Source organism: Annulohypoxylon truncatum (genome assembly GCF_022578515.1).
Source record: "Annulohypoxylon truncatum strain CBS 140777 unplaced genomic scaffold F4807scaffold_6, whole genome shotgun sequence".
Lineage (NCBI taxonomy): Eukaryota > Fungi > Ascomycota > Sordariomycetes > Xylariales > Hypoxylaceae > Annulohypoxylon > Annulohypoxylon truncatum.
In genome coordinates this window covers 1,146,848-1,172,519 of record NW_025953792.1, presented here as the reverse complement: position 1 = coordinate 1,172,519, position 25,672 = coordinate 1,146,848, and the positions used below count along the sequence as shown (strand labels likewise).

Here is a 25,672-nt window from a genome sequence, read left to right as displayed (position 1 = left end):
GCAAGGGATCTGGGGCATCTCCACGCGTTATACCCTAGACGCGTCGTCACGTTGCAACACATACGACTTTAAGTTCCACTAGTACCTAGATACAGCGACCTGCCATGATATTCTGAGCCTCTTTATATTCCCAATTTGTGCGACTATTAGAGGTCTGGAAGCATTCAGCCAGTCGCCCAGTCAAATATTCAATTTACCAGTCTCCAAACCAAACCCGCGACAATGCCCCAGACCCAGACCCAAACCCAGAGACGACGTCGCCAGTCACGCCGCAACAATGAGGGAGACGATTCCGATGTTTCCGAAGAGGACCAAGATGGCGATCTCGACATGGAGAGAACAGGTGACGACGCGGAGGACCAGCTGGTGAAGAAACTCGTACGATATGCCCTGGCATGTGAATACGCGAGGGTACCTATCAGGAGAGATGGCATTCGGGATAAGGGTAAGTTACCCATATATGTATGTCTATATGTCTAAGAGCATCTACTTAAATTGCATAGTTTTAGGGAGCAATCCTCGGTCGTTTAAGCGAGTGTTTGACGGTGCGCAATTGCAACTCCGAAAGGTTTTCGGCATGGAGATGGCCGAATTACCAGCCAAGGAGAAGCGCACACTTAAGGAGAAGCAGAGTAAGGGACACCACGATCATTACTACGGGTCATGCAGGCAATTGCCTTGTGCTAATCAAGTATTCTCATGTAGAGGCGAATGCTAGGAAAGCCGCCTCGCAAACCGCCACATCCTCACGACAGTATATCTTAGTTTCCACTCTACCACCGGAATACAAATCTCAGTCTATCGTCGCCCCATCAAGAATACCAAGCTCACCTGAGGAAGCTGCATACGTTGGGTTTTACACCATGGTCATCTCCTTGATCGTGCTCAACGGAGGAGAGCTGAGCGACACGAAGCTAAGGCGATACCTGACCCGCATGAATGCTAGCCAGAACTTGCCAATGGACAAGACCGATAACGTTCTGCAGAAGATGGTGAGGCAGGGTTATGTCGACAAAGTGGTGGAAAAAAGTGACGGCGACGATGATGCGGTAACCTGGTGCGTCGGACCTCGAGGAAGAGTTGAGGTCCCGCCCGAGAGCATTGCCGCCGTCGTTACCGAAGTATGGGGAGATCTCCCGGATGACTTCGACAAGAAGCTACAAAGGAGTCTGGGAACACAAGGATCTCGTCAGCGACGAGCCGAAAATAGCATCCCCGAGGAATGAGTACTGTAGATTAAAGCTAAAGTGTCCGAGTACTTGACGATTATTGGTAATGATAAATGACGACGTACGTCTAGCCAGAATTTTATCTTCAGCGAAGCCTAGATTGGCCGCCAGAACTAATGCACCGTACTTCAACAATGCTACCTCGTATCGTCTATCTGGGTCTGAGAAGGGTGAATCCAGTCGCCTCTGATTCTTCAACTTGTCAAGCATGCCCACTATGTCTGTCATTCGGAAATTGACCGATTCGAATGCTGCAGATTAGGCAAGTCTCTGTATGGGCTCTTCACCTTCGCGTGGAGGAGGCGCACCACATGGTTGTATCATCTTGCGTAGAAGCTGAGCTCGGACCTTGGCTGCAGGCTCATTCTGCGCGAGCGAGATGTAGGCTAGTTGGGGAGGATGGCCGACTAAGCTGGAGTAGGTGTCACGCGCAACATTTGTTCTCCATTCCCACGAAGTCGTGTCCGGATGGCCGGTGCCGACGTACTTGGCCTGAAGTCGCTCAAGTTCTTGCTGGGTGCGCAATTTGTCCGCCTATTCATGCTGTTAGTTGATTTCATCGAAGGGAGGAGATGGCGAATTGTAGCAGAAGTTCGGCTTACCATGTTGACCAGCTGCGTATTGGCGTTTGCGTAGTTGACGGCTTGGTGGTTTGAAGAAATCGAGAGGCGCTAGAGATGTACCTATGTAGTTCTAAAAGTTGTCGTTGAGATACGTTCCTACTGGTGAAGGCTGACCAAAAATAATTATGGGCGCTCGGACCTGCAGTGAATGGATCACTTGCAGCTTGTAGTACCAGCCCCAGGAAGCTACGTTAATTACTGCGGTAACTAAATTAGCAAGTACCAGAGGTATCGAGGTACATCGTAGTGGAATTTCTATGTCCATTTATTTCAATATTCATTCACTCGTTACACCTTCTCGTTTTCATATATCACCAAGTATTCCTTCGACTCCCGCTCTTCTTACCATACGATTCTAGAAGAAGTCACTCATCAGACTCATCAAACATAAGGATCAAGTATTTCTATTGGCCCGGTTTGGATGAGTCGGCGTTTGCACAAGGCTCCCTTGGGTACGACGCGCTCACTTGCCGCTAGGCAGGCACAGGCACCGTGACAAAGCTATATAAGACTTTACTCATACAATCTTATCATTCCTCTGCATCGTCCGGGTCTGTGTTTGTATAGGCGAAAGTATGCTGGAACCTTGGGATGAAGTTATCGCCCTTCAAAAGGAGCGCCAACTTTGCGCCGACGATGTACAGGCCATCAAAGCGTCTTGCATAAGAGATCACAACAAGAAGCATCCCCTTGAGTGCCCAGATTGCTGGACTCGCCTCCTCAACCGTATTAGGGATCGATATCTCAACTCTGCCTCCAAGGAATGGTTTTCAGGTCGGCGGCCGTTTCTGCTCGAACTTGATACTATGTTTTCCAAGGCTCATAATTCCGAGGTAGACCTCAAGACCATCGAGCAGCGCATACTAGAAGAGAAGAAAGAGTGGTATAGAGATAAATTAAAAAATCTAGGACTTCAACACGCAACTAAGACTCCATCCGAGGAACGGACTTTGCAGCAAAGGATTGGTGACCGGAGCGTTACCGTAGAGCAGCTTGCTTCGGAACTGAGGGGGGCCTTTAGTGACGGTGCTGTCCAGAACAAGCAAGCGTTCAATGGGTTTATAGATCGGTTAAGGCTTGCCAACTCCCCACAAGCACGGAATGAGGCCTATATCGACATCTTCTTCCAACCCGGCCACGACACGTCCGGTGCTGCAAGATCTCAAAAATATATTGACATGATTCGGACTGGGACACCGATCGCCGACGCAATCGGTGCAATGATCCGTGATCGGCATTCGGCTAAAGGGGAGCAGGATCAGAAACAAGCACTTCATAGAAAGCTTGAGGAGCTTAAGAGAGCTAAGGCGGCACACGAGCTTGACAAGGCACGAAGAGACAAGGCTCGGCAGGATAGAGCTAGAGCGGTAGCGCCTTCGAGTGGCCAGCAGAACCTCCCCTCGTGTGCAGTCTGCTCAAAAATCCCAGACGCGCAAGATTTTATCATATGCCCTCTGTGCCAAGTACTTAGCGACTGTTACGACCTTCGAATCGAACCTACGTTATTCTGTTCTCAAGAGTGTGAAGACGAGCGTTACGACACACATGTTGAAGCAACACACGAATGCACCTCTGGCCAAACTTGCGTTCGCCTTCACGACGAAGATGTCGAAATGGACGAAGGTGGGACTAGCCTAGTATTCTGTCGAGAATGTGTAGAAGCCCTCGGTGTTCCGTCTATTTTTTGTTCGTCTCGCTGTTTTAACGAGAATTTTCAGCATCACCGGGACACTATACACATTCCAGAACGGAAAAGGACTGGGCACGAAGTTGGTGATGACGATCAGCTTGAATTTATTCCGGAAGATAAGACAAAGTATCACGCCAGAAAGATCGAGGATCACCTTGTCACATTTGATGATATTATGACGGAATGGCAGCGGAAGACGAGCGCCGCTGTGAAATAAGGATCTCGAGGTTATAGATGCCATAAATTCAATGATTTGCATTGGTATCTTATTAATTGACTCCTGACCGTAAGAGTATGCGATAGATGATACATGTATATATAAAAATATCTATGTATATCCAAATATGTAACTATAGCATATATGACATGTATGTATCTGCAAAATTCGGGCAAACGATACGTCGTCTCCACAGTATAGGTACCGATTTTAGTGTCACTTATCGAAATTTCATAACTCCGATCTTTGCTCGGCGCCGATTGGAATAAGACGAAAGAGAAAAAAAGCTGCCGCGATCGAATATCGCGGATCGGCATTCTGCGCACCGGCTGCATCATCCTTTCTACCTCCCACTTTTAAATCCGCACATCTAACAGTACGATTAAACAACGATTAAACAACCAGACATTTCATCTTACTCTCTGTCCGTTTCCTCTTGAAAACCTCTCGATCCTTAGTCACGTCTAGCGCATCGACATGTCTATCGTTTCGGCCCTCAAGGGCGACTTGCCGCAGCAAGCTAGGTCACTGGTGAGGCAACCTTTCCTGAGCCAGAGCTCTTCAAACCCCCAATACCCCGGCTATGTCGGGAACCGAAGCATGCGCACTCTGTGCCGGATGATGAAGAGCGGAGCTAACGCAAGTCTTAAACTTTTCAGTACCGACAGCTCTTGCGCCAAGGCGAGCAGTTCGAGGCATACAACTTCAGAGAGTATGCGAAGCGGCGGACGAGAGACGCCTTCAGAGAGAGTGTCGATGTGCACGACCCCAGGGAAATACAGACCCTCATACAAAAAGGGCTAAAGGAGTTGCAAATGATGAAGGTACGGGACCCATACACCGACAATACGACATTGTACAATATAGGGAGAAGTCTAGGGGCTGACGGAATACTACTTTCATCCTACAGCGTCAAACCGTCATCAGCAAGTTTTATCAACTTGATCGATTGGTAGTCGAGGGTGGAATGTCGGTATGTTTACAAAGCCAGCTTACTCTAGGTAATCGGACGGTCTTGCTAATTATATTCAACCGTAACAGGGCAAACAGAGCGGGAAGTCTGGGGATATTGCGCGGCAGAAAGACACAGGGTGAGGCTACATCCATACCTCCTCCGCGGCTGACGAGGGCATAATTGCTAACTTCCCCCCAGATGGGATTAATATGATGACATTACCTACGTAAAGGCACATGCTCTCGGTTTTGGTCATGGTGTAGAGGTAAATATCACCCCTTTTGTGCACTTTACCTCTGCCACACAGCACGCACCGACCTGTACTATTATCACGTCAATTTGTATAACAAAGACCCGATCAAACTCCAAGCTTGCTAGCACCCACTCTTCTGTTCTGCGAGAACATCAAGTGCCGACAGAGAGGAGGACAGAAGTGTCTAAGGTCGGAGTAAAGTGATTTAGGCATGGAAAGGTGGCGAAAACCAAACTCACTTAACACGGAATACTAGAGGTATATCCTGCTTGGCGCCTCTTGCGTGAGCCTCTGAGGTATTGGTGTATCTTGTTATGTGTATCTTGTTATGTATGCATGAAGAAGAGATGCTCGAGGATTACTGAATTTACTATGACACTCCTCACCCAAGGGCAAGATAGATGTGATTATGAGTACCTAGGCGTCTATTTCTACTCCTCCAATTCTGACAATTCAAAGACTACCCAATGCGCACAGGTGTCAGAATTCAATATGTATTACACCCGGCTCATATTAGAAGAAAGGGTCGGAGGATTTGCTACGTACATACATACATATGTAATATATGAATATGTATGTAGGCGCGCTTGGTACAATAGTACTATGTACCTAGATATGCTTACGGAGAGGCAGATACATACCTATATATATATAAATACTGCGCACCTAGATGTACATCATACCTGCATCAATGTAGGTAGGCGTACTTACGTAAGTACATATCTACATATAGGTAGGTAACTAGGTATGTACTAGGTAGGTACTAAAATACTACTTCGATAAGTTCATAAAGTTCATAAGCTTGAAGGTTAATTGGCGCTTGGGCCATAGTACGTAGTGGGCCTAAGTAGGCATGCATTGTCGGATGTCAGGGAAAAACGATTTGTTGTCGCGTTTCAATTCTCTCACCACTCTTATTAGTTTAAGTTGCGCAAACGGATAACCATCACGAGTAATTTGCGATAGGTTGCCGTATTTAACTAGGTATTTTGCAGTGCACCATCAGAGGATTATCTGTTTCTTGGACCCACTAGACGTTTCGAGTACAAATCCTAATACTTGTACTATTTGTTTAGGTCATTGGCTGTTTTCATCATCGATGCCTCTCGCCGAAAAACTTTGAATTGGTTGATCCTGAAAACCTGGAAAGAGCAAAGGTCGCCGAGTCGCGCCCTACCTCTCGATTCTCATGGCTCCAAACGTACGAACATTGAATATCCCAAGACGGATAAGTCCAATAAGTACTATCTAGCCATTGTAGCTGACAGAATTCAACCGCAGTTTCGCCAGAACACGCAAACGCGACGCGGAAACCGAAGCGGTTATGTCGAGCACGACGACTTCGAGGGTACGTACGCCATATGTCGCCATCATTCCGCATTTCCGTATTTCTATATTTCCATGTCGCGCGGGTCGCGCATTAGCGTCAGCCATCAGGTTTCATACTGACATCCAATTTTCTCCTTTCGCAGGTTTACCCGTTAGACAATGGCGTCAAGAATGGGTCAAGATTGCGCCGCCGCCCCCTCCCGACACCACCCAAAAGAATGATGTATGGGCAATTGAACTCCCACATGGCATGCCCAAGGACTCGCATTTGCTCCCCACACATACGCAAGAGCTATTAAGGGCAGCTCGCTCTGGAAGATTATACAAACGTCCACCGCCTGCTGAAGAAGAGGAGGTCGACCCGGATGCTGCCCTGGCCGAGAAGACAGACAAAAAGGAGGAAGATCCAAGCACTAAAGGTTACCAAGTCAAGGTCTGGAAACAGGTCGCTCGAAATGCCGAGGGATCTACTATCTCGCATCTGGCTAAAAGGAGGAAAGGCCTTATCACCTTGTCCTCGAGTCTCCCGGCCGGACCGTCGTCTGGGCCTACTATAATGAAAGCTACCGTCCGTCGTATCGACGCTGCCGGCAACCCATATACACAGGAGATTACCTTGGATGAAGGCCAGCCAGTAGACGGAGAAATCATATCGACCACCGTCGTACCAGCACCCAATGCTGCTGCAAGTGCCGATGCATCTGTTGCCGCAACACCCGTGAGAAGGCGACCACCGCCACCTAAGAGGAAGCCTAAGGGTCCCGGAAGAGGGCGTAAGAAGAAGCTACCTTTACCCGCAAGTATACAGTCCGAGGCAACAGTCGCGGGCGTGGATTCTGCTGCTGGGAGTGCTAAAGTAAGCGACCCGGAAAATGGGGTAAGTTTATCGAGAATCGAATGCTCTGTCCTTTACTAATCTGTCATAGGACGTGAAACCAGGCGACCAGTCCGAATCTAAGAACCAGGATAGTGAGATGGCCGACGACGATGAGGGAGATGATGGCGAAGACGACGGAGAGGAAGGCGACGATGGTGATGAGGGTGACGAAGAGGATAGCGAGATGCCCGATGGAGACGGCGGGACGACTTTCCAGGCCGATAGCGAAACTAAAAGCGAAGCAAAAACTGATCCATCTCCTACGTTGAAAACTTCATCGACTGTTGTCCAAACAGAGCCCTCCACTGAGGCGACGCCGGTGCATACTTCAACCGAAGCTGGCTCACCACCACCAAGACTACCTTCGCCTCCTCTTAATCTTAATTTATCCCCCACGCAACCCCTTCTACCACACATTCCACCACATTTCGAAGGGAGCCCGCTTAAAAACGTTGTAGCAGCTACCACGTCACCAACTGATTCACCATCAAGGTTCGCGCTGAACAACGGAGAGCCTTCCAGTCTCGCCACTACGACTGAAACTAGGTTAGCAGAAGCGCCATTAGAGCAAGCTCCGGTACCGGTCAAACCCGTTGGATCGTCTGGCCCGAACGAGACGAAAGCAGATTTGGATGTGGAAATGCCGGGTCTCGTTCCTCCTCCCAACCATATAGACAACACAGAGCACACCACCTCGGTCCAGGGAACGCAACAATCAGGTGACGCAGCTATTACTGATACTTTACCAGCTCTAGATACTGCCCAGTCCCAAGTCGAGGACATCCCTGCAACACGTCCCTCACCACAGCCTACGGCTGGCCCAGAAACCATAAGTACCCTACAGCCGAGCCAGGATGTTCTTAAGACATCTGTGGACATAGAGGCGAACCAAGAACCACTAGGTCCAGATGCGGCCCCAGCGCCTGCGGATATCATGTCAGCCCCAGGACTCATCGACACCCAAATCGAATCTGCTGTGACAGAAAGAGTAGAAGAGAACGAGCCCGAAAGTCCGGATTTATTTAGTGGATTGGAAGCCGCCTTGAACCAACAAGGCGGGCCGAAAGAGGCATCAGCTCCTCCGGAAATCAAAACAGACATGCCTAAACCAGAATGACGGCGGTCGATGGAAGTCTTAGGGAACCTGGTGCCATGACTAAATTCATGCCGAGAGCAGACACGCCTAGGATGAATGGGTAGCCTTTGTATATGGTAATGCGTTTTGGTCTGGGGATGGAGTCGTAGGGTGCGTGATGCCTGGGTATAAGCGTCCTTGGAGGCTGATAGCGAGGTACCCAGGTTTATCACATTCATAAATATCTGCGTACGGCCCGAACTTTACATAGCTGCGGGGATATATGTAATTAACCAGACATCCAAAAGAACATTTTGTACTTTTAAGAGGGAGAAGAAGACTGTCGCCTCTATTCTTTTCCGTGTCTTTTCGAAATCAGTACCTTATGAGGGGAGGTGCCAATGAAGGCATCATGCATAGATAGGTACATGCATAGAGGTATCCAATAGGTATGTATAGGTACGTATAGACGTACGTACCTATGGATGTAAGTAGGTAGGTAGGTACGCATCAATTAGTGTAACTGGGAATTGCAAATTAGGTAAGTTGAGTTTGGGTGACATCTTTCTCCCCACACGAAAATTACCCACATTTAGGTCCCGACTTGCCATTCCCGATGGACCGGTACCTACCTAGTAGGTAACTTTAACAAAAGAGACAAATATGACTTGTGTCTAGGTAATTCCCCTCATCTTCACACATTCACCCTTCGTCTTTTAAACTACTATTAATGGCTCCAGCCTTTATCAGGAAAATGCAAGTCACTGTAAATCATAATCAGTCCGCATGTGACGCAGCCGTGAAATCAAAGTCGAAGTATTATTTCTATTTGGAACGATGATCAATCTCATGGACATATACAGGTCCTTTCATATCTAAGTACAGTATACGCCGAAAACACCATCGCCAATGCAATATGTACCTGTTCAATCCAATCCCAAAGCTCGACCCCTGGTAAAATATGCAACCGAACAACCGTACTAGTTATTCGAACAACGTCCAAAAAACGACGGCTCTTACTAACAACCCGTAGCAATGGTGGCTAAATAGATCATCAGTCTTTTGGGGGGTGTTTCCCCCTCCCTATTAGGTCGACCTTCTACCCGCCATTCCTATGACAGAACGGTTGTAAGCTCTCATCCAATACCATTTTAATCCTCTGCCTTCTGCTCTCTTTCCACTTTCTCGAGTGCTGCTGCAAGCTGTTCCTCCTCGGCCTTGCGCTGCATTTCTTCAAGATACTGAGCGTATCGAGACTTCTTGTTGTGAATGCCGCATTCTGATTTAGCTTGGCCCTTCCACCGACCGGCTCTTTCATCCTCGCCTGCCGAGACCGGGGATGTCGAATGCCAGTCGCCGACGGACTTATACCCTCTGTCTAGGAGTTCATTATAGGGGACATTGTTCTCCGTGATATACTGCTTGACCTGGGCGAAGGTCCAGTCTACTAGCGGGTTTATCTTGACGATGCCAGTCTCTTCGTCCATCTCAAGGATGCCAATCTTGTCACGTTCGCCTCCCTGAGAACGCCTTCGGCCGGTCAGGACGGCAGCCACGTTCAACTCCGAATAGGCTCTCTGTTGCGGCTCGACCTTGGCAATCCAGTCGTACAACTCCGCTGCCGTGTCGTATAGCCCTGCGCCATACCTCTCCTCAAACTCTGCTGTAGTGTTGGCATCCTTTGGCGTGTACGTGTGGATGCGGACGCTCGGGTACCTCTCCTTGACTTTTTCGACTAGGGCATATGTCTCTTCGAAGTGATAAAGCGTATCTAGGAAGATGAGGTCGACGGGCGAAGATCCCGGCGATTCGCTCTCGATCTTTGAGAGCATATCCGTGGATACTAGGCCAGTAAGGCCGAAAGCGGTTGATTGATATAGATTGGGAAAGCAGACCTTGACGAAGCGGAGTCTATCCATGGCAGTCATCTTTTCTAGTTGTCGGTTGAGATGCTTCATATGTGGTTGTGTGAGTGTCACTTGTGGCAGCTCGCCTGAGGATCCAGCGGTCGACGAAGTTCCCGAGACGTATCCCGACTCTAAATCAGTTACCGGCGGTAATCTTTTAGATGTGAGACGTGGGGACGATGAGCTTGAGGAAGACTCGGCGAACGACGATGATTCCATCCTGTCTCTCTCTCTCTCTCTGTGTGTGTGTATGTGTGTATATGTGTTTGTGTGTGTGTGTGTGAATGGATTGAAATTCTCTCAACTGGCCGAGCGAAGTCTGAGTCGAGAAAGTGAAGAAGTGAAGGGATATGAGATTCGGAGCAGCTAGGATGAGATACTAAGATGAGTGGTACCGCTAGGAGCAACTGGAGAACGGTTATGCTAAAATTGGGGATGACGATGAGAACAAGGGCAAGAGAGAAGAATGTCAGAAGATGGCCTGAAGAAATCGGTATGGGGAAAAGCGTCAGAAGTGTTGCTTGAGTTATAAGGGGGGTCAACAAGAGAAGCCCGTCGTCCGAGTTTGTAGATAGATACCTACTTCGATACTCTAATGCGTAGTATATACTAATCAAACCAGTGACTAAAGTATATTTGCATACTTTTCCCCGGAAAATGCATGACTAATCCGGTTCTCGGGATGTGTCGAGCACAGGAACCGGGCTTAGGTTGTTGTAAAGTTGTCGCATATGGAGCCGGGGGTATTGCGCGATCAGCTTAGATGAGATATTACAGGCGATAGGCCGTATTTCGAAGGCGTCAAGGCATCTTAGAAATTTTAGAGACCGATCACGACATCGGCGCTAGTATAGTCGTAACAACAAAGCCGTCCGACTGATTGGCCGAATACTGGGGACTCTTTCCAAAGCAGCCATAACGGCAAATTACTATATTCAACGTGTATCAGCTAATGTGGTGGCAACACCAGAATTGCTGTGCCCTTTTCGACCCTTGAATTCCCCAAGTCTATTATTTGTGATAACGATGATGCCATTGAATTGGATAGGTAGGTAACTGTTGGTAACTACCTATATATACTAGTATAAACTTCCGGTAACATGTATGATGGCCGTTTCGTGGATGGTGATTGGGTAACTACAATCGACGATATTAGCTTTTGCTATGGAGTGATTGGAACGCCCACGTCGGTTATTTGAGTTATAGTACATATATGCTAGGGATGTATCTTGAAGCCTTCCTACCCGAACCGACCACTATTTTAGAGAGTCTAGACTTTTATTTATTTAGGTCCTTTAATATGTAGGTATGTATCCAGGTATGTCCGCGTGACCACACATCTTCCAAGTACTATACAAGTAGTTTGGTTTGTTTCCAGTGGTTTCCGATTAATCTTATTTCGGACCTTCGTTAACCCTGTAATATTACTTATAGGTACTTCACTGAAAATATATGAGGATATGCGAATAATATCTGTCGTGGGAGAGAGCTTAGCGTAAGCCTGTATGAGGGTTTACAGGTCTAACAGAAAAGTAATTTACTTCCCTACTCATTCATGTAAGGTTTCCATCCTGGCCTTTTTTTTTTTTTTTTTTTTTTTTTTTTTTTTTTGGGTGTGTGGTTTGTTCGATTCCTATTGCCTATTCCACCTCTCCGGCTTAACTGGCAGATCTCCGCGTGAGATGATACCTATGTCCTAAGTCTCGTAACGACGCCCGAGGAAGGAATGTCGTGATTCTTAGACGATATTGCGATTTGGTAGCGGTTGTCGGAGCGTTGAAAGTTTTTCTTTCTCTTCCCCCCTTTTTACCTTTTCAAAAATTAAAACGGAAATGAAGTTTGATGGATCCGGGTCTCGGTATGAGGTTGAAATGTTGCAATGGTTCAAGAGCCGCTTGAACGGTTCATCGGGACCGATAGCCGTCCGTAGATGATCTGCATTAAGCGGCTAGGTACCCTACCGCATTCAATTTGACATCTAACCCCGGTCCTGCGAGATCCTGGGGTACATGGTACCTAGATAGTTGTGGACATTGAATTATTAATAAGGTCCAAGTGCGCCTTCTTCTCAATATTTCTTGGAGACCAAAATTTCCATTCTTTCAACTTATTCGATTTTCGATTGCTTAATAATTCAGTAATTAGTAATCTACTATACCTGCGTGCATATTTATACGTCTATGCGCAGCACTCGAGATCACTTTTTATCTGTGGGAATTCTTTGGTTGACTGCATATAATATTTACCTAGATACATACTTAAATATGTGCTTAGGTACACATGGATACCTAGTTACATACATCAATGTCCATGACGAAATCTGCCTACTAGGTAGGTAGGTACATTTTCGAGTCCTCCTAAGTATGTACCTGGGTAACTTCCTGACCGGTGAAAACCCGAAAAATTCATCCAGTCATCTTTAATCAAAAACTTAAAAACTGTTGAGCTTTCGACCAATTACATGCTTGGTCAGGACCCAGCCACCAGGAACCTTCCCCACACTTAGTCCAGGTAAGAGAGAAAAAAAAACACCCCGCGCAATTTATGAACTACATCCCCTTCGCAAGAGAAGGACCTCTATCCGCCTACGAAATCCAATACGATCCAATATAATTCAATTGTCCTTGAAACGAGCCTAGAAACTCTTGAGAGGGCTTCGAATTCGATCCTCTGCACCTATTATCGCCTTTTTTCATTATTTATAAATATTGTCTATATAGGTGATCCTGTTTCTTACGTAAATCCGTCATCGTCATCATGGCCGCCGATGACAGCCCCTCCAAGCAGAATTCGGGTCGACCGCAATTGTCTTCGATGCGAACTAGTTCCTACCTCAAAGAACACCAGCAGTATCGACCACCCAAACATCTGGATAGCCATTTTGGCATTGATACCGTCGTCGAAGATCTTCAAGGGTCTAGAATATCCCCTCCTAAGTCCTTTAGCCCGTTTAATGGCGTGCCCTCCAAGGACGAGCCGCCACGCATCCTCGAAGGTGCTAATCACGACTTCACCCATCCTAACTGCGCCCCGACCCGAGGTACCAGATCGGATCGACTTGTGGCTACCTTGATATACAAGTCCACGTCGCCTCGTGCGCCTAATGTGGTTCCCTCCCCGCGGTTCCCCTCCTCCAATTCCGATATCCCCGCCAACCTCGCTCCAACGACTAATATTGAGTCATTTCCCTTGGAACCTCCGGTTGCTGCTGAACCCGAGCCTCTTGACCACCTTTACGGTTCTTACATATCCCCGTTGTGCATCACATCCTTTCTCCATCTGATGTCCACGTTTCCTCTGCCTAGGGGCGTTGAAGAAATCACCTCCTCTCATCGTTGTCTCGACGATCCGGAGCACCCTCTTATTGTCGAGTTGTCATTGTCCCCTGCACCATCCCCAAGCTATCTGTCGCTGACTGATCTCCGGAAACATGAGCTCATCTATCGATTTGAGCGAGAATGGAACGTTGACGTCGCGCTGCAACGGGACACCCTGTGGAGGCGATATCCACGTCTAGTCGTTTTCGACATGGATAGCACGTTGATCACGCAAGAGGTGATTGATCTACTCGCCGCGACCATCACAGATCCCCCGGACCTGGCCGCCAAAGTTGCGGATATCACACACCGGGCAATGCTAGGGGAGCTGGAGTTCGACGCCGCATTTCGGGAACGGGTTGCCCTACTCAAGGGACTCCCGGCCACAATTTTTGAGCAGTTGCGGCCCGTCCTGAATGTGACAAAAGGGGTCCCCGAATTATTAAAAGCGTTTAAGAGGTTGGGTATCAAAACCGCCGTGCTGTCTGGAGGCTTCTTGCCACTGACGCGTTGGCTCGCTAATGAACTGGGAATTGAATACTCACACGCGAACGAGGTTATAATTGATGACTCCGGACGCCTGACAGGCGAGGTGAAAGGACGCGTCGTAGGTAGAGAGCGAAAGCAGGAACTTCTCCTCGAGATTGCCAAGAAAGAAGGAATCGCACTCGAGCAAGTCGTGGCCGTTGGCGATGGCGCCAATGATCTATTGATGCTGGACACGGCGGGCTTGGGCGTAGCATGGAACGCAAAACCGAGAGTGCAGCTAGAGGCTGGCGCACGGCTCAATGGCGAGACCCTGGTCGACTTACTATATTTGTTTGGTCTCACGAGCGAAGAGGTGGATCTGCTGACGACGTGAGCCTGGAAGGAGGTAGGTACGTCTACTGAATGCTGTGTCGTAAATGTGTGGCTTTCGCCTGTCTTGATACTTCCAACATCTGGATTGTGGAGAAGCAATCCGCAAAATTGTGACTTCCCAATACCTTGGTTATGATGGACGACGTATGGCTTGAGAAAGTTTCCGTTTAGAGGGTTCTCGGTCTCACCGCACTAGGTTATCGTTTGCGATGGCAATGCAGGTCTATTACTAGCACAGCTATTCTAGCTCTAATGGCCGAATGATATGGTATGATACGGAAAAAGAGCCACCCCAAGGTAGTGATTATGCACTTCAAAGTATGGGGTTCTGCCTAGTCAGACATGAATAACACATAACCGAGCAATACTTTTGTGGCTGGGTATTATTAGAAGACGACATAGTCAACAGCAGTAGTGCTAACAATACCACAATGCTTGTTTGGGTTATGTACAGCAAAGTTGGTGAAATCCCTCACTCCTGTAGCTGCGGCTATGCAAGGTGATTTTCTCGAGATAGAAGTACAGATCTAGTAACCATCCTTGCCCCATTTGTTGTAGCGTTCATGGAGTTCCTGTAGATACCAAGTTAGTTGAGATTGCTAGACTCTGCCATATGTAGGTAACTGCGAGAGATGCATAAGATGACGGGATATCGCGGCTATGACGACGTACCTTTGGCAAGTTGACATTGGGGACGACGACAACATTGACGGCGCTGGGGGCGTCCTTGGGAGAAGAATCCGGATCACCACCGGGATGGTATCGGTACTTGCCCTCGGTTGCGCCGGTTTCCCACGGCATGCCAGATTTGGCTAGGCCAACGGGCGCTTCGGAAGTCGATTGAGTAGGAGAGCGGCCTATATTAGGCGGATTGGTTAGATTTCGAACAGCGACAAGGGCGAAGACGAGAGGTTAAGTTGGTAGATGTTAGAAGCCATACCGAAGTAAAGACCGGCACCACCCAAAGCCAGAACCATTACACCTCCCAAAATCTATATTTGACAAGTCGAATCATCGAGTCAGCATCCATTCCCACGTTTCATCTTGCCCTGCCCTCGACAAATAGAAGCAGAGCGAAGGGTATCCTATGCATATCGTTGGACTTCCGAATATGACGTACCATCAACTCGGGATTGCGCTTCGTCTCCTCTTTGAGGGCTGGGTCGGTCGACAATCGGCGGGCGGTGGTAGAGAATGCCCTTTGGGAAAAGGCTCGCCGAGCGATAATGGAAGCCATGATCGACGCTATCGTAGGTATCGTAGGTATCGAAAGTGTCGTAAGTGTCGTAAGTGTCGCGTTTTATTGTACCTTGTTAGATACTGACGTGATGTCGGGTTTGAGGAGGTTTCGCTTAAGAGAAGCTTCGATGTCGTACGATGGAGTAATTTGGGTGGTCCTAAGCTGGCACATTGGCCAATCAGGGAATATATTTATTGGAAGGTTTTTATACCTCATTTTTGAGGCAGCGCTGAATATCGCGCCTAAGTACATAGAACCTACTAGGTACCTAGGTAACTATGTACATACCTACCTAATTAAGGTTTAAAAAGAATGGTCAAAGCGTATCTGCGTCATATGCACATAACTATGCAGCAGGTGCTTGTGTATGCATAGGCACCCTAATCTGCTACTGCACAGATGTGTATGTGTGACATGTACATTTATGCAGACCTACAGTTCACCTAGTAGTAAATGGGGAAGGCCGAAGAAGGTAACCTTATTTTATGCAAGACATGGCAAGACAAGCCCCTTTCAATATTGATGTCGTTTTTCTCCCATCTCAGATCTCGCGACAACCGCGAATTTTGCGGATTATCACGACATCCCACCATTTCGATCTGAATCGACCGACTGTCCTTCTTTAATTTTTCACTTCCAATTCAATTCCCTTCATCAATATTAACTCTGACAACCCGACTGACTACATCACACCTGCTGTGCAGACACGATCGATATAATCATCGACACTCTCTTAATTGTCAATTCAACCTTCCCGCTTCAAACAGTAGACGATCCACCCTCTTGCCCGTCAGTAAACATCGATATCATCCTTCGATCCTTTATCACTCTCCTTTGATCACACAATCAGGACCCAAGTATTATTACTGCCCATACTGTAAGATCTCATAGTCGCGACCGTTTCCCGACTACTCACCAAGGGATTGATTCTGCCACACTCGGTAACGGCGCCAAGATTCCGGCTATTTTGCATGATTGCGATGTTGTAGGGAACGGTCGTATGGAAACTGAATAGTGCAAATAAAAAGAAGAAAAGAGAACGCGAGAACACGGATTGTCACAGAAGCATCATTGCCTTGGCAATGGCGGCTAATCAGCCACCGGCGAGACCTACCTCGCCAGAAGATGACATGGGCAGTTTTCCGAGTCCCAAGTTCCCCGCAGGCCCCCCCAGTATCATCTCATCGAGAATGACCGACATCGCGTCCGAAGATGGCGACGGAGCCACTCAAGAGCAAATAAGAACAAACGGAAGTCAGAGGAGAAGTCTTCGCGCCAGCGAGTCTCGCCCTGGAACCGCGAGAACTGGCATGTCTTCGTCGCGCGGTGCTTGGTCGCAAGGAACTCCCATGAGAAAGGCTTTACAAAGAGGAAGCCTTACCGGTAGCATCAATAGTGGCCGGCCTGCTAGCTCTACAAGCCGAAGTCATGTTCCCTTGGCTTCGCATGCCTTCTTTCACCCTATGAGTTCTCAGAAGTTGCAAGCCCAACGAGGCGCATCACGTCCCGCTACAGGAATTCAAGGCCGGCCAAGCACCGAAGACGTACCGGATGAGGATCAGTCCCACATCGCACCACCGCCGCAGGGTGCTACTATATCAAGACCCGTAGCTCGCCTAGTCCGCCACATGACTGATGAGGCTGATGGCCAGCCACCCCCTTCGAGGGGTACCGAGGTGACCGAGCCGTACGATCGTATCACTGCCACCACGAGTCCGACTCGTGGTCATTATCCTGCGGGTAGCGTCAGTGAGAGCGTGCGCCCATTGCAGCGCAAGAAGGCCGAAGAGAAAGGTCTGAGCCTGGATGTTGGCAAATCTAAGACCTACGGGGGCAGTGGGAACTTACCAAGCCCGATCAACTCGCCGCGCTCTTTCAGATCAAGCCTCTTTCTACCTGGCAAGGGTGACACTACCGCTACCCCCGCCAATCGTAACACGCATGGTGCCGAGAAGCTGTCTTCTGGCGCGTCGTCTCCCCGATTCGCCCCTTCTGCTGCCAGCGCCCCCGCCGCAAAGGCCAAGACCAAAGCCAAGGCAACCAAGGAGAAGACGCTTACTCATGGCTATAACCACGAGTATTTCGAGGGCAACACCGTATTCTGCATTGGCGGTCGTCTTCAAAACACGCGCCACCGACCCATCAATATCGCTACTGGCTTTTTCGTTGTCCTGCCAGCTATTCTTTTCTTCGCGTTTTCAGCTTCTTACCTGTGGCACCATGTTTCACCTGCTGTCCCTATTTTCTTCGCCTATCTGTTTTATATTTGCATCTCGTCGTTCCTTCACGCGTCAGGCTCAGATCCAGGGGTGAGTAAGAGTAATCTAAAGGCGCTACTTCGCGGTGATGCTAACGTCCTTATTTAGATCTTACCACGCAATATACATCAATTTCCACCGGTGGATGAGCATGAGGACCCCTTGCGCTTAGCTCCGCCAACGAATGACTGGACTCTTGTCAAATCGGCCGAGTCAAGCACTGCGGCAATGGAAGTACCGACGAAGTACTGCAAGACCTGCAATATCTGGCGTCCCCCGCGAGCCCATCATTGTCGATTGTGTGATAATTGCGTCGAAACCCAAGATCATCACTGCGTTTGGATTAATAATTGTGTTGGGAGACGCAATTACCGATATTTCCTTGCTTTTATAACTTCAGGTACCCTCCTCTCGATCTATCTGATAGCTGCCTCTCTCGCGCAAGTGCTGGTCTTCTCAAACGAGGAGCACGTTTCCTTCGGAGAAGCCGTGAGCCATTTCCGGGTCCCTTTTGCCATGGTGATTTATGGGGTCCTTGGTTTCGTATATCCGGCTGCTCTGATGGGATATCATCTTTTTCTCATGGCTAGGGGCGAAACAACCAGGGAGTTCCTAAATTCGCACAAATTCTTGAAGAAGGAGCGGTATCGGGCCTTCACTCAAGGCAGCATATGGAAAAATTGGATCGTTGTGTTGTGCCGCCCGCGGCCGCCGACGTACTACCGCTTTAAGTACCGGTTTGAAGAGGGAGATCAGCGATTCGGTGAGCGTCGAGATCAGCACGGGAAGAGTTCGTCGAGAGATGGACAGGATATGGAGATGCAAAATGTACGAGGCCCCGCTACAGGCTTTTCGGGACCTACCGCCTTGCGCAACCTCACAGCCAGTACACGATGAAATGCCACCTATGAGTCTCTTATGTCTTCCTCTGCTACCGTGGTAGCCGACGATTTCTGTTCGTCATTGTATGCCTACTCTGGGCCATCTCTCCTAATATGAGTACCCCGACATCCAATTTTACCGTTCTGTACAATACCCTTGCTAGAATCAGGGGGGAGGCGTGCGATCCCGCGGCGCTCTAGGTGCTAGGTATTCAATTTCTTCCATAAGACCGAATATTTACGATGCAGTAGGGGCCAGAAGGGAGCAAATGGCGTGTCTGAATGAGTCTACGGAGAGAAGGGGCATTCACTGTTGGTTGCGTTGGGGATGTGGCTCTCCCAAAGAGTTGAGCATTGGTAGCCAGGTTTCAACTCTGAACTGATCGATTGTGGTTGCTGTACAGGAGACCGTTGAATATCTAGCGCCACCAAAAATATACATTTCGCTAGCGAAATGAAAGATGTGTAACGAAGATCCAACTGCCTGGCTATGAGGTTATTGTCGACTAGGACGCACATGTACTTGAGCACCGTAATGGCAAGTAGGAACCAAACCTGAGGTCGCTGTTGCTCCGGACAACGCCGTCTTATACGTCGTAGCTTGACGTGAACGCTACGGTTGATATCCCAGAATAGGCCGTATATCTCCGAGATTATGAAGATGGCTTTTATTTGTGACGCCAGATTACATGCATAGGTACTTGTGGGAAGCCGACCTAGGGCTAAGCAGTGGGCATTCTAAACATAAATGAAGCTCACTAGGTACTACGTATGATAGCAAGATGAATACCTAGGTACGTAGGAATGAAAGCATATATGATTTCTCCTTTTTATATGTGTAAGTACGTAGACAATGGACATAGATATAATTTGAAGCTACATATAATGCAGACTCTGAGGTCTGATTGGATGAAACAGACCTCCAAGGTACAAGTTTCGAAGTTCCAATCAAGTACCTACCTATACTACCGGATAGATACATTATTATTCGATTATTGAGCAGCAAACGTCTGTAGGTAGGCACTACATAAGTAGTCTCCACCTATTCTCCACTTCGTCGTATTAGTACAACTCGATGAGGAAGCTACAGCTAATACTAGCTTAGCTTCTCTCGTGACAAAATTTGTGGTGTTTTTCTTTCCTTGTTTCCTTTTTATTCTAGTTTCTACTTCTCCCCCTTCTCTTCCTTGTCGTTCTTTGGATTATAGACTTTTGGATTTTACTTATCTTTTCGGCGACGCTTTATGTTACAATTGCGTCTTTGCTAAGAAGCGCTCATTGCTTAGATCTGATATTTCGATAGTCTCCACCTCGAGGAATTCTTCGAAGATGGGCCAGCCATCGTTTCAGGCTTCGAATGCCATCTTATATCTCACTTATGGCGCCTTTCTGTATGCTCGTCAACTGGGTTTACATCTGCCCCCTGTTGTCATTGGCTTACCGTAAATCTATAGTTTACTGGGAACCGGCTTGGCCTGGAAGATGAGAAACCAGCCCAAATCCGAATTCCTTGCAGGGAACAGAACTCAGTCTGGTTAGAAATCCAAACGAGGACTGGGTGTCCTGGCATTCTTCGCCACCGGATATCCAAGTGCTCTCGTCATCTGTTCCCCTCTATCACCCCCGAGATATAATGCATATGATACTAATACTCTCTACAGCGTTTCCTTTGGCCCTCAACTTCATCGCTGCCGGTGAGTAGGAAAATTGATCTGGTGCTTTGGCAAATGGCCTGGCCTCCCTTCTCCTTTTCGAGGATCAAGAGCGGTAGCACCTTTTTATTGACCAGTTCGGATCCGGATTTCGAATTTCTCTTCCGTCGCGGCACGCCCGAGGTTGTCAATTCATCCTGCCGTGCAGTAGGAGTTTGGGACCAGAGTATGAGTTGCATAACTGACAAGTAGGTTTGTACCCATGCAAAGCAGATCTCCTTCCTCTGCGCGCCTCTTTTCGAGCCTGCTACAGGGGATAGGTAGATTGCGGCTCACTACGGGCGCCGAATTGAAGCAGTTCTCTCGGTTTCTAACCTCTCACTTCTGTCACTAGAAGACTGCGAGGAGATCCCCTGAGATTCTGTGGAAATGAAGCTGAGATTGTACCGTAATTACTCGATCAAGTTAATGCTTGCGTGGGAAACGTGCTGCCGCTCCGATCCCTTCTCTCCCCCCCCCCCCCCCATTTCGATATCTGAATATACTAACCTTCATTGCTAAAATTTCAGCTATGGGTTCGGGTATTCTATTCTCCTATCCCCAGCTAGCTACTCTTGCCGGTGTCCAGGGAGTCGTTGTCTATGCGATTGCGTCTGCCTGCCCGCTGTTGGTCTTCGCAGCCCTTGCACCTGTCATCCGTAGGAAGTGCCCAGAAGGTTTCGTACTCACGGAATGGACGAGACAGCGGTATGGCATAGTTACGGCGCTTTATCTAGGTGCCCTGACTCTCCTGACACTGTTTCTATATATGGTGGCGGAGCTCTCTGCGATCGGCCAAGTTGTCGAGGCCTTGACCGGACTGGATGGCCTTCCAATTGTCATCGTCGAGTGCATCGTTACAACAATTTATACATGTAATTCACTCCTTTATTGTGAAACTTTCGTAACACCGGCGAAGAAAATTTGCTGACGATGACGATAACAACGTGCTAGCCCTTGGAGGATTCAAGATCTCCTTCATCACCGACAATATTCAAGGCGCCATGATCTGCTGCCTGATTCTTATAGCTACGATCACCGTCGGCGCGAAAACAGAAATCAAGCGGGAGCTGATTGTCGATTCTGGTCTTCTCAACCCTAGTCTCGTGGGATGGCAGCTCATATATATATTGCCCGTTGCTGTCCTGACGAATGACTTCTTCCTAGCCAATTTCTGGCTTCGTGCTTTCGCTTCCAAAACTGACAAGGATCTCTGGGTCGGTGTTTCTGTGGCTATGGTTGTTATCCTGATCGTTCTTACATTAGTTGGCTGTACCGGTCTGATCGCTGTTTGGTCGGGCGCTTTCCCTCCTGATGAAGATGGTTCTGTTGCTTTCTTCCTCCTGCTCGAACAGCTACCTAACTGGGTCGTCGGTATTGTCATAGTCATGTCAGTCTGCCTGAGCACCGCAGCTTTCGATAGTTTACAGTCTGCTATGGTGTCCTCTGCCTCCAACGATATCTTTCGAAATCGCCTCAATATCTGGTGGATTCGTGGCGCTGTTGTGCTGGTTATCTTCCCAGTTGTAGTGCTAGCGTTGAAGGCGCCGAGCATCTTACAGATCTACTTGATATCCGACCTTCTGTCCGCTGCTACGATTCCGGTACTTATGCTCGGTTTATCGGATCGATTCTACTGGTGGCGGGGCTTCGAGGTCTTGGTTGGGGGATTAGGCGGGATATTGACAGTCTTCATCTTCGGAACTATATACTACGGCGACGCGCAGCTGGGTGGCGAGCTCATCCTCCTGGAACAGGGACTATACACCGGCGACTGGGGCGCATTCGGAGCCTTCGTCGCGGCACCCGTTGGAGGTTTGCTCTGGGGTTTCGGCGCATTGGCATTAAGACTGGCAGTTCAACTAGCCCAATCGAAGGTGCGAGGTACTCGATTCGATGCGCTCGATCGCCCTACGGTTGTAGCACAACCGGAAGATTCCGATGCCTTAGCCTCGGTAAGTGAAGAGGCGACTACGACTAAGATAACCGGCAAGTTCTTTTAGATTGCCTGCGGGGGGGTAGAAAAGATTTTGAGCGCGAGGAGGGTGATGCGGTGCTGGTGCTGTTTAGAGGAAGGGGAGAGGGGCTAGAGAGCGGGTAAAAGAACAACAGGGTCGAGGAGGGACTGGGAATAAGCGAATAGGCGATAGTGGTAAATGGAGGAAATGTTGAGGCTACTACAAACCACGTACCTAGACGATCGGCCATAACATGTTTGCAACTACAGACTGAACCTTTCACTAGGTCAAAGGGTAGTCTAATACAAGCTCTATGATAGTCTCGTTATATTTCCTTATCGATTGAACTCTCTACTCTTGTTAGTTTTGGCGAACTCTTCCATCATAAAGGCCAAGTCTTCTTCTTCCTCTAGTATAGATTCGTAAGTGGACTCGGGCAACGTGCCCCAGATCTGCCAAGGGCCGGCCTCGAAGGTGTAGGGATTTATGATGCATTGTATGACGATGTGCTCGACCATGTGGCGCACGCGCTCGCTCCCGTCGATCATGATGCCGCCCTTGGAGTCGTCGTAGCGCGCTATGCGCTGGACGCTGGCGATGCTGACGATGGCCTGCTGAAGCAGAGCTTTGTCGCGGGAATGGGGTTGAGTGCCAAGCTTTGCGTCGGCCAGTCGCGGATACCGCCAGGACTTCTCGTAGCGAACGAGCTCCCACTCGGAGCGCACGCCCTTGGGACGGCTATCTATGGCGCTAGCGAGCTTATTGTATAGCTCCCCTGTGCATACGACTCGCAGGGTCTCCTTGTCGCCGGCAGCCATAGCTTCGGACATCTGAATGTGCAGCGCCTTTGCGGCGGGCACGAAGGTGGACTTTCTGTACTTGAAACGCGGCCTGCTGAGCTTCATTGGGTCCATTGACATCGCTTTCATTGACATCAATGCCCGTAGGTCATAGAAACGAGTCTTGAGAATTAGCCATAGCATGTGGACGAACTTCGTCGGACTTCGCGGAAACCGCCAAATGGGTGGGACCACTAAGGATTCTGTAAACGCGGGGAGGAAAAGACGAGTTTCAATTAGCATCTGTGGAATTGGATGTATATACACGAATGAGCGTCTAAAAGAACCGATTGGGAACTAACTGGGAAGTAATGGGGTAACGGCGGGCTCATGCTGCTTGTGGCCTTTCCCGATCGTTCTGCTTAGGGACGGCGTTGTGCTAAAGCTGCGGCAGAGAGGAGAGAGGACGGGAGATGGTGCTCGCGACCGCAGCGAGGAAAGTAGCCATGGCCGTGATAGGCGCAACAGGTCGGCCATGGCGTCGGTGCAGGCGTTGACGGTGGCATACAATGTATCCGATATACAACGTATGTTGTAGATTATTCAATGTAGAAAAAAAAAATTAAAAAATTAGGTGGGCTAAAGTTAAGAAATCATTACTATGTAAAGCTCGCTGCCCACAAGGCTAGCCAATGGGATAGAGGCAATTCAAATGTATGTACTAACTTGTTTTGGGCTAGTACCTATGTAGGTTAAGTTCGTACTGGGTCTGGGGATTTCCCGCCTTCCGTATTCTAAGATATTGGATGTATTTAAGAGGGAAGCCCGAGAGGAAAGAGGGAAGAACCCGGGTAGGTACGTTAACTAGAGTTTAAGGGGTGCTACGTAGTAATATGACCTCACAGGCCACATTTCTCATTACTGTAATCCTCCATCCTCTATACCTACACCTGCTACACCTGCTACACCTACATACATATGGACGTCTATATCTATATACGTGCGACACCCGATAATACTAACTCAAATTTCTTTATCTTTTCATACCTAGGTATTTTGTATTTTACAATTTAATCTTCAGCAACCACTTCCTATGGCCAATTCGATCCGACGACGAAGACGAGGACGACCGATTGACCAGACACAGCCCATTCACTCGAGCCATCTTCGGGAGGCTCCTTGAATGGCCAGACCACTGCCCGCCTCGTCTTCTTCCACCTCCCCTAGCTCCAGCAATGGCAACGCCAAACCTCACCCCCCTGTCGTAGCCGTCTCTCTCCTGCAACCTCGCGTTGCCGTCGCACTCGGTATTCCCAAGCGTTGGCACCATACCCTCTCAGCCTGTCGCTTGCTGTCTATCGTGCCTCCTATATTCTGGGGCATCCGTTTTACACTACGCTTTCTCCTCGCCGACCTGCTACGCCTGTCCGACCACCGGGACCATGGCCGAGATGCCACTGCCTTCTCCTTGAGGTTGACCGAGACCGCCCTCGCCGTCATATGGGTACGTCATCCACCCTGCTGCTATCCTCCTGCTTTTGTTCTCATCATGCTGACCATTGTTAGTGTTGCGCCTCGGCATATCTCGCCTTCTTCTTCACCGATTGCCTGATGTCACGATGGCTCATCAACTACACTCCGCAAGCGACGGTCGTGCGCCTCTTTACTATTAGCTGCGCCTTCGCCTACCTAACCTCGTGGGTCGTATATTTGACGGGTGGTTCCCAGGACCCTGGCCTACTACTGCCGGCCTGGATCGGTATCGCCACCATACTGACCACCTGCTACCACTTCACGCAACGAAAGATCAAGATCCGGAAGGAGACCTTTGCTAGCATTAGCGTCTTCTCCATCGCTAGTTTCATCAGCATGGTTGCCTTATTGTTCCACTCGCATTCGATTAGGGTCGGATATCAGAATGTGCCTCTGGTTGCTCTGACTAAGCGGGTGTGCCAGATTGCGTGCCACATTCTTTTTCGTGTCCTTGGCGTGACTAGGGACGTAGACGGTTTATGATACAGAACAGCGTCTTTTCTTGTCCCTTCGCTCAGCTACAAAACCGGCACCATTGGATAATCCCAACTACCTGTCATAACCGAAACCGGCACCGGTTGCCCGCCCTGCCATCTTACTGGGTGCTGATACTCTAGTTACCACTGTTAGCATCTTATAGTCGAGAAAATCTTCGTTTTGAGTACAACGAGAGGGCTCTGGGCTAGAAACTAAGCACCGTTCAACATGATACCACCATCTTATCATTCTCCTCAATTCTTGGTACCGATGTAGCTGCGCTCTAGTGTCAATAATGCCATCAAGAGTACTTAGTGATAATGGTATTCGAAAATGGTGTGCGAAAATGAGCCGCAAGCTTCTAAGATGCTGTGCATACCTGCTACAGTATCGATTTATATATGTGCCCGGGTACTCAGTTCGCCTCAAGCCGGGAAAAAAAGGGACAGCCGATACCGGTGACTGCTATCTGCAAGTTTCGTTTTTTAGATAGTTGATAATATCTATAGGATCTATAGGGCG

The 25,672-nt window shown here is 48.7% G+C and overlaps 12 protein-coding genes across 12 annotated transcripts; 8 read left to right on the top strand and 4 right to left on the bottom strand.

Annotated features, from left to right (window-relative positions):
* The first annotated feature begins 44 nt into the window (after positions 1 to 44).
* Positions 45 to 1,955, top strand: F4807DRAFT_414775 (MAGE-domain-containing protein). Its single transcript, XM_047996990.1, has 4 exons — positions 45 to 445; positions 504 to 632; positions 706 to 1,762; positions 1,831 to 1,955. Exons 1-3 carry the CDS (start codon positions 223 to 225, stop codon positions 1,224 to 1,226), a joined length of 873 nt encoding a protein of 290 aa, XP_047857358.1. The 5' UTR covers positions 45 to 222; the 3' UTR covers positions 1,227 to 1,762; positions 1,831 to 1,955.
* On the bottom strand, positions 1,352 to 1,955 carry F4807DRAFT_352369 (splicing factor 3B, subunit 5). The gene is made up of 2 exons (XM_047995476.1): positions 1,832 to 1,955; positions 1,352 to 1,763 (listed from the first exon to the last, which is right to left on the bottom strand). Exons 1-2 carry the CDS (start codon positions 1,832 to 1,834, stop codon positions 1,488 to 1,490), a joined length of 279 nt encoding a protein of 92 aa, XP_047857357.1. The 5' UTR covers positions 1,835 to 1,955; the 3' UTR covers positions 1,352 to 1,487.
* A 168-nt stretch (positions 1,956 to 2,123) lies between these two features.
* On the top strand, positions 2,124 to 3,904 carry F4807DRAFT_352351 (uncharacterized protein). Its single transcript, XM_047995475.1, has one exon. It carries the CDS (start codon positions 2,428 to 2,430, stop codon positions 3,757 to 3,759), a length of 1,332 nt encoding a protein of 443 aa, XP_047857356.1. The 5' UTR covers positions 2,124 to 2,427; the 3' UTR covers positions 3,760 to 3,904.
* A 92-nt stretch (positions 3,905 to 3,996) lies between these two features.
* Positions 3,997 to 5,547, top strand: F4807DRAFT_414771 (uncharacterized protein). The gene is made up of 5 exons (XM_047996989.1): positions 3,997 to 4,290; positions 4,419 to 4,583; positions 4,670 to 4,732; positions 4,801 to 4,850; positions 4,913 to 5,547. The coding sequence occupies exons 1-5, from the start codon at positions 4,237 to 4,239 to the stop codon at positions 4,920 to 4,922; spliced, it is 342 nt and encodes a 113-aa protein (XP_047857355.1). The 5' UTR covers positions 3,997 to 4,236; the 3' UTR covers positions 4,923 to 5,547.
* A 308-nt stretch (positions 5,548 to 5,855) lies between these two features.
* On the top strand, positions 5,856 to 8,789 carry F4807DRAFT_414762 (uncharacterized protein). The gene is made up of 4 exons (XM_047996988.1): positions 5,856 to 6,168; positions 6,249 to 6,315; positions 6,440 to 7,173; positions 7,223 to 8,789. Exons 1-4 carry the CDS (start codon positions 6,157 to 6,159, stop codon positions 8,288 to 8,290), a joined length of 1,881 nt encoding a protein of 626 aa, XP_047857354.1. The 5' UTR covers positions 5,856 to 6,156; the 3' UTR covers positions 8,291 to 8,789.
* A 400-nt stretch (positions 8,790 to 9,189) lies between these two features.
* Positions 9,190 to 11,017, bottom strand: F4807DRAFT_352280 (phosphoadenosine phosphosulfate reductase). The gene has a single exon (XM_047995474.1). It carries the CDS (start codon positions 10,372 to 10,374, stop codon positions 9,400 to 9,402), a length of 975 nt encoding a protein of 324 aa, XP_047857353.1. The 5' UTR covers positions 10,375 to 11,017; the 3' UTR covers positions 9,190 to 9,399.
* A 1,686-nt stretch (positions 11,018 to 12,703) lies between these two features.
* On the top strand, positions 12,704 to 14,614 carry F4807DRAFT_352238 (phosphoserine phosphatase serb). Its single transcript, XM_047995472.1, has one exon. The coding sequence runs from the start codon at positions 12,913 to 12,915 to the stop codon at positions 14,332 to 14,334; it is 1,422 nt and encodes a 473-aa protein (XP_047857352.1). The 5' UTR covers positions 12,704 to 12,912; the 3' UTR covers positions 14,335 to 14,614.
* On the bottom strand, positions 14,572 to 15,774 carry F4807DRAFT_352241 (uncharacterized protein). Its single transcript, XM_047995473.1, has 5 exons — positions 15,454 to 15,774; positions 15,274 to 15,325; positions 15,006 to 15,190; positions 14,761 to 14,905; positions 14,572 to 14,709 (listed from the first exon to the last, which is right to left on the bottom strand). The coding sequence occupies exons 1-4, from the start codon at positions 15,568 to 15,570 to the stop codon at positions 14,861 to 14,863; spliced, it is 399 nt and encodes a 132-aa protein (XP_047857351.1). The 5' UTR covers positions 15,571 to 15,774; the 3' UTR covers positions 14,572 to 14,709; positions 14,761 to 14,860.
* Positions 15,775 to 16,763: 989 nt separating this feature from the next.
* F4807DRAFT_450381 (zf-DHHC-domain-containing protein) lies at positions 16,764 to 18,728 on the top strand (the record flags this gene model as incomplete). Its single annotated transcript, XM_048000123.1, has 2 exons — positions 16,764 to 17,882; positions 17,940 to 18,728. 2 exons carry the CDS (start codon positions 16,764 to 16,766, stop codon positions 18,726 to 18,728), a joined length of 1,908 nt encoding a protein of 635 aa, XP_047857350.1.
* A 1,148-nt stretch (positions 18,729 to 19,876) lies between these two features.
* On the top strand, positions 19,877 to 22,551 carry F4807DRAFT_352069 (uncharacterized protein). Its single transcript, XM_047995471.1, has 5 exons — positions 19,877 to 20,103; positions 20,167 to 20,246; positions 20,374 to 20,406; positions 20,934 to 21,278; positions 21,358 to 22,551. The coding sequence occupies exons 1-5, from the start codon at positions 20,042 to 20,044 to the stop codon at positions 22,404 to 22,406; spliced, it is 1,569 nt and encodes a 522-aa protein (XP_047857349.1). The 5' UTR covers positions 19,877 to 20,041; the 3' UTR covers positions 22,407 to 22,551.
* A 145-nt stretch (positions 22,552 to 22,696) lies between these two features.
* Positions 22,697 to 23,677, bottom strand: F4807DRAFT_450379 (uncharacterized protein; the record flags this gene model as incomplete). Its single annotated transcript, XM_048000122.1, has 2 exons — positions 22,697 to 23,403; positions 23,503 to 23,677. The coding sequence occupies 2 exons, from the start codon at positions 23,675 to 23,677 to the stop codon at positions 22,697 to 22,699; spliced, it is 882 nt and encodes a 293-aa protein (XP_047857348.1).
* Positions 23,678 to 23,939: 262 nt separating this feature from the next.
* F4807DRAFT_352053 (N-glycosylation protein-domain-containing protein) lies at positions 23,940 to 25,301 on the top strand. The gene is made up of 2 exons (XM_047995470.1): positions 23,940 to 24,644; positions 24,707 to 25,301. Exons 1-2 carry the CDS (start codon positions 24,324 to 24,326, stop codon positions 25,154 to 25,156), a joined length of 771 nt encoding a protein of 256 aa, XP_047857347.1. The 5' UTR covers positions 23,940 to 24,323; the 3' UTR covers positions 25,157 to 25,301.
* Positions 25,302 to 25,672: the final 371 nt, after the last annotated feature.

Bases quoted from the DNA above. Each gene is read 5' to 3' on its own strand.
- F4807DRAFT_352351 (XM_047995475.1), top strand. From the start codon at position 2,428: ATGCTGGAACCTTGGGATGAAGTTATCGCCCTTCAAAAGGAGCGCCAA.
- F4807DRAFT_352280 (XM_047995474.1), bottom strand. From the start codon at position 10,374: ATGGAATCATCGTCGTTCGCCGAGTCTTCCTCAAGCTCATCGTCCCCA.
- F4807DRAFT_352053 (XM_047995470.1), top strand. From the start codon at position 24,324: ATGGCCAGACCACTGCCCGCCTCGTCTTCTTCCACCTCCCCTAGCTCC. The intron at 24,645-24,706 runs GTACGTCATCCA...GACCATTGTTAG, and splicing joins CCGCCCTCGCCGTCATATGG to TGTTGCGCCTCGGCATATCT.
- F4807DRAFT_414771 (XM_047996989.1), top strand. From the start codon at position 4,237: ATGTCTATCGTTTCGGCCCTCAAGGGCGACTTGCCGCAGCAAGCTAGG. The intron at 4,291-4,418 runs GTGAGGCAACCT...TAAACTTTTCAG, and splicing joins CGCAGCAAGCTAGGTCACTG to TACCGACAGCTCTTGCGCCA. The intron at 4,733-4,800 runs GTATGTTTACAA...CAACCGTAACAG, and splicing joins TAGTCGAGGGTGGAATGTCG to GGCAAACAGAGCGGGAAGTC.
- F4807DRAFT_414775 (XM_047996990.1), top strand. From the start codon at position 223: ATGCCCCAGACCCAGACCCAAACCCAGAGACGACGTCGCCAGTCACGC. The intron at 446-503 runs GTAAGTTACCCA...TAAATTGCATAG, and splicing joins AGATGGCATTCGGGATAAGG to TTTTAGGGAGCAATCCTCGG. The intron at 633-705 runs GTAAGGGACACC...ATTCTCATGTAG, and splicing joins CACACTTAAGGAGAAGCAGA to AGGCGAATGCTAGGAAAGCC.
- F4807DRAFT_414762 (XM_047996988.1), top strand. The intron at 6,316-6,439 runs GTACGTACGCCA...CTCCTTTCGCAG, and splicing joins CGAGCACGACGACTTCGAGG to GTTTACCCGTTAGACAATGG. The intron at 7,174-7,222 runs GTAAGTTTATCG...AATCTGTCATAG, and splicing joins TAAGCGACCCGGAAAATGGG to GACGTGAAACCAGGCGACCA.
- F4807DRAFT_352238 (XM_047995472.1), top strand. From the start codon at position 12,913: ATGGCCGCCGATGACAGCCCCTCCAAGCAGAATTCGGGTCGACCGCAA.
- F4807DRAFT_352241 (XM_047995473.1), bottom strand. From the start codon at position 15,570: ATGGCTTCCATTATCGCTCGGCGAGCCTTTTCCCAAAGGGCATTCTCT. The intron at 15,326-15,453 runs GTACGTCATATT...TGTCAAATATAG, and splicing joins AGCGCAATCCCGAGTTGATG to ATTTTGGGAGGTGTAATGGT. The intron at 15,191-15,273 runs GTATGGCTTCTA...CGCCTAATATAG, and splicing joins TGGTGCCGGTCTTTACTTCG to GCCGCTCTCCTACTCAATCG.
- F4807DRAFT_352069 (XM_047995471.1), top strand. From the start codon at position 20,042: ATGGGCCAGCCATCGTTTCAGGCTTCGAATGCCATCTTATATCTCACT. The intron at 20,104-20,166 runs GTATGCTCGTCA...GTAAATCTATAG, and splicing joins CTCACTTATGGCGCCTTTCT to TTTACTGGGAACCGGCTTGG. The intron at 20,407-20,933 runs GTGAGTAGGAAA...CTAAAATTTCAG, and splicing joins CCTCAACTTCATCGCTGCCG to CTATGGGTTCGGGTATTCTA.